General features: G+C 46.0%; 1 protein-coding gene across 1 annotated transcript; it reads left to right on the forward strand.

Annotated features, from left to right (window-relative positions):
* Position 1: 1 nt before the first annotated feature.
* Positions 2 to 1559, forward strand: LOC107578736 (ATP synthase subunit beta, mitochondrial-like; the record flags this gene model as incomplete). Its single annotated transcript, XM_016264663.1, has 6 exons — positions 2 to 166; positions 244 to 402; positions 488 to 610; positions 683 to 895; positions 986 to 1187; positions 1295 to 1559. Coding segments are annotated over 6 exons (960 nt in total), but the record flags the coding sequence as incomplete, so codon positions are not given.
* Positions 1560 to 1836: the final 277 nt, after the last annotated feature.

Consider the following 1836-nt stretch of genomic DNA (forward strand, 5'->3'; position numbering starts at 1 on the left):
TGTGGGAAAGACTGTATTGATTATGGAGCTGATCAACAACGTGGCCAAGGCTCATGGTGGTTACTCCGTGTTCGCTGGTGTAGGAGAGAGAACCCGTGAGGGAAACGATCTCTACCATGAGATGATCGAGTCTGGTGTCATCAACCTGAAGGACACCACCTCAAAGGTACATCTAAAATTCCTCTGACAATCCACTTAAAATCTACTACCAGCAAGTTACAAGGTCCTCTTGGTTCCCATTAGGTGGCTCTGGTGTACGGACAGATGAACGAGCCCCCAGGTGCCCGTGCTCGTGTGGCTCTGACTGGACTGACCGTTGCTGAATATTTCCGTGACCAGGAGGGGCAGGATGTGCTGCTATTCATTGACAACATTTTCCGCTTCACCCAGGCTGGATCGGAGGTCAGTGTCAGGATTGTTTGGTCCTTTTTTCTTTTTGTCCTTGTCCTAAATTGAGCGTTTTATTGACTGGCTTTTGTTCTCATAGGTGTCTGCCCTGCTGGGCCGTATCCCCTCTGCTGTGGGTTATCAGCCAACTCTGGCCACTGACATGGGTACCATGCAGGAAAGAATCACCACAACCAAGAAGGGTTCGATCACATCTGTGCAGGTACGCTTCCTTCAGTTTGCACGGCATACACACTTGCACTTCCTGGATCTACAGTGTCATTGTCTCTCATAGGCCATCTATGTGCCTGCTGATGACTTGACTGATCCTGCCCCTGCCACCACTTTCGCTCACTTGGATGCCACCACCGTGTTGTCTCGTGCTATTGCTGAGCTGGGCATCTACCCCGCTGTGGACCCACTGGACTCCACTTCCCGTATCATGGACCCCAACATTGTGGGATCTGAGCATTATGACATAGCCCGTGGCGTCCAGAAGATCCTCCAGGTGAGTGCCAACGAATGCGTTTTGTCTGTGCGCTTAACTCCTCTTTTAAATTCCAATCCGTGACCTTGTTCCCGTTCTTCTCCATCATAGGACTACAAGTCCCTGCAGGATATCATTGCTATTCTGGGTATGGATGAGTTGTCTGAGGAGGACAAACTGACTGTGGCTCGTGCACGTAAGATCCAGAGGTTCCTGTCCCAGCCCTTCCAAGTCGCTGAGGTCTTCACTGGACACTTGGGCAAGCTGGTGCCCCTGAAAGACACCATCAAAGGCTTCAAGGCCATTCTTGGTGGTAAGTACTCAAGTCCTTCTATTTTGTCTTGACTGTTGATTACATCCACTTTTGGTAATGCAGTATTTGTTTTTATTCAGTGTTGCTCATAATGTTTATTTCCCTAGGTGAGTATGACGCTTTGCCTGAGCAGGCCTTCTACATGGTGGGCCCCATCGAGGAGGTTGTCCAGAAGGCAGAGAAGCTGGCTGAGGAGCATTCGTAAATGAGTCGGTTTAAACGTGTCAGGGTGGGTTGAATGAAAGGGAGGAGCACTTGGTTTGTAACGTCACATTCAAAAACAAATTGTATCTTTATTGCTTGGACATTCTGAAGTTCTATTTAATGTTTTCAATTTATGATGGAAATAAAACTGTCTTAACGTGAACCATTTCTCTTGGTCCTGTGGACTTTTCTAATTGGCTAACACTAAAGCCTACTATATCACGTAATACATTAAATTAAGGCCTCTACATTAATGATCAAAACGTGGTTCAAAATGTGTACAATCTTCTACATGCCCCCTACTTTTTTATTTTTTTTTTACAAGCTTTTAAGTTGACCACCTTAAATGACATCTAAAACACAATATTGTGTTTGAGTATGACGTCAGTATTTTCAATATATCGTACTATGATCCATAAAAGTAGGGCTGTGCGATATATCGCAA

This window comes from Sinocyclocheilus grahami, unplaced genomic scaffold (genome assembly GCF_001515645.1).
Source record: "Sinocyclocheilus grahami isolate Dianchi unplaced genomic scaffold, SAMN03320097.WGS_v1.1 scaffold11726.1, whole genome shotgun sequence".
NCBI classification, from domain to species: Eukaryota; Metazoa; Chordata; class Actinopteri; order Cypriniformes; family Cyprinidae; genus Sinocyclocheilus; species Sinocyclocheilus grahami.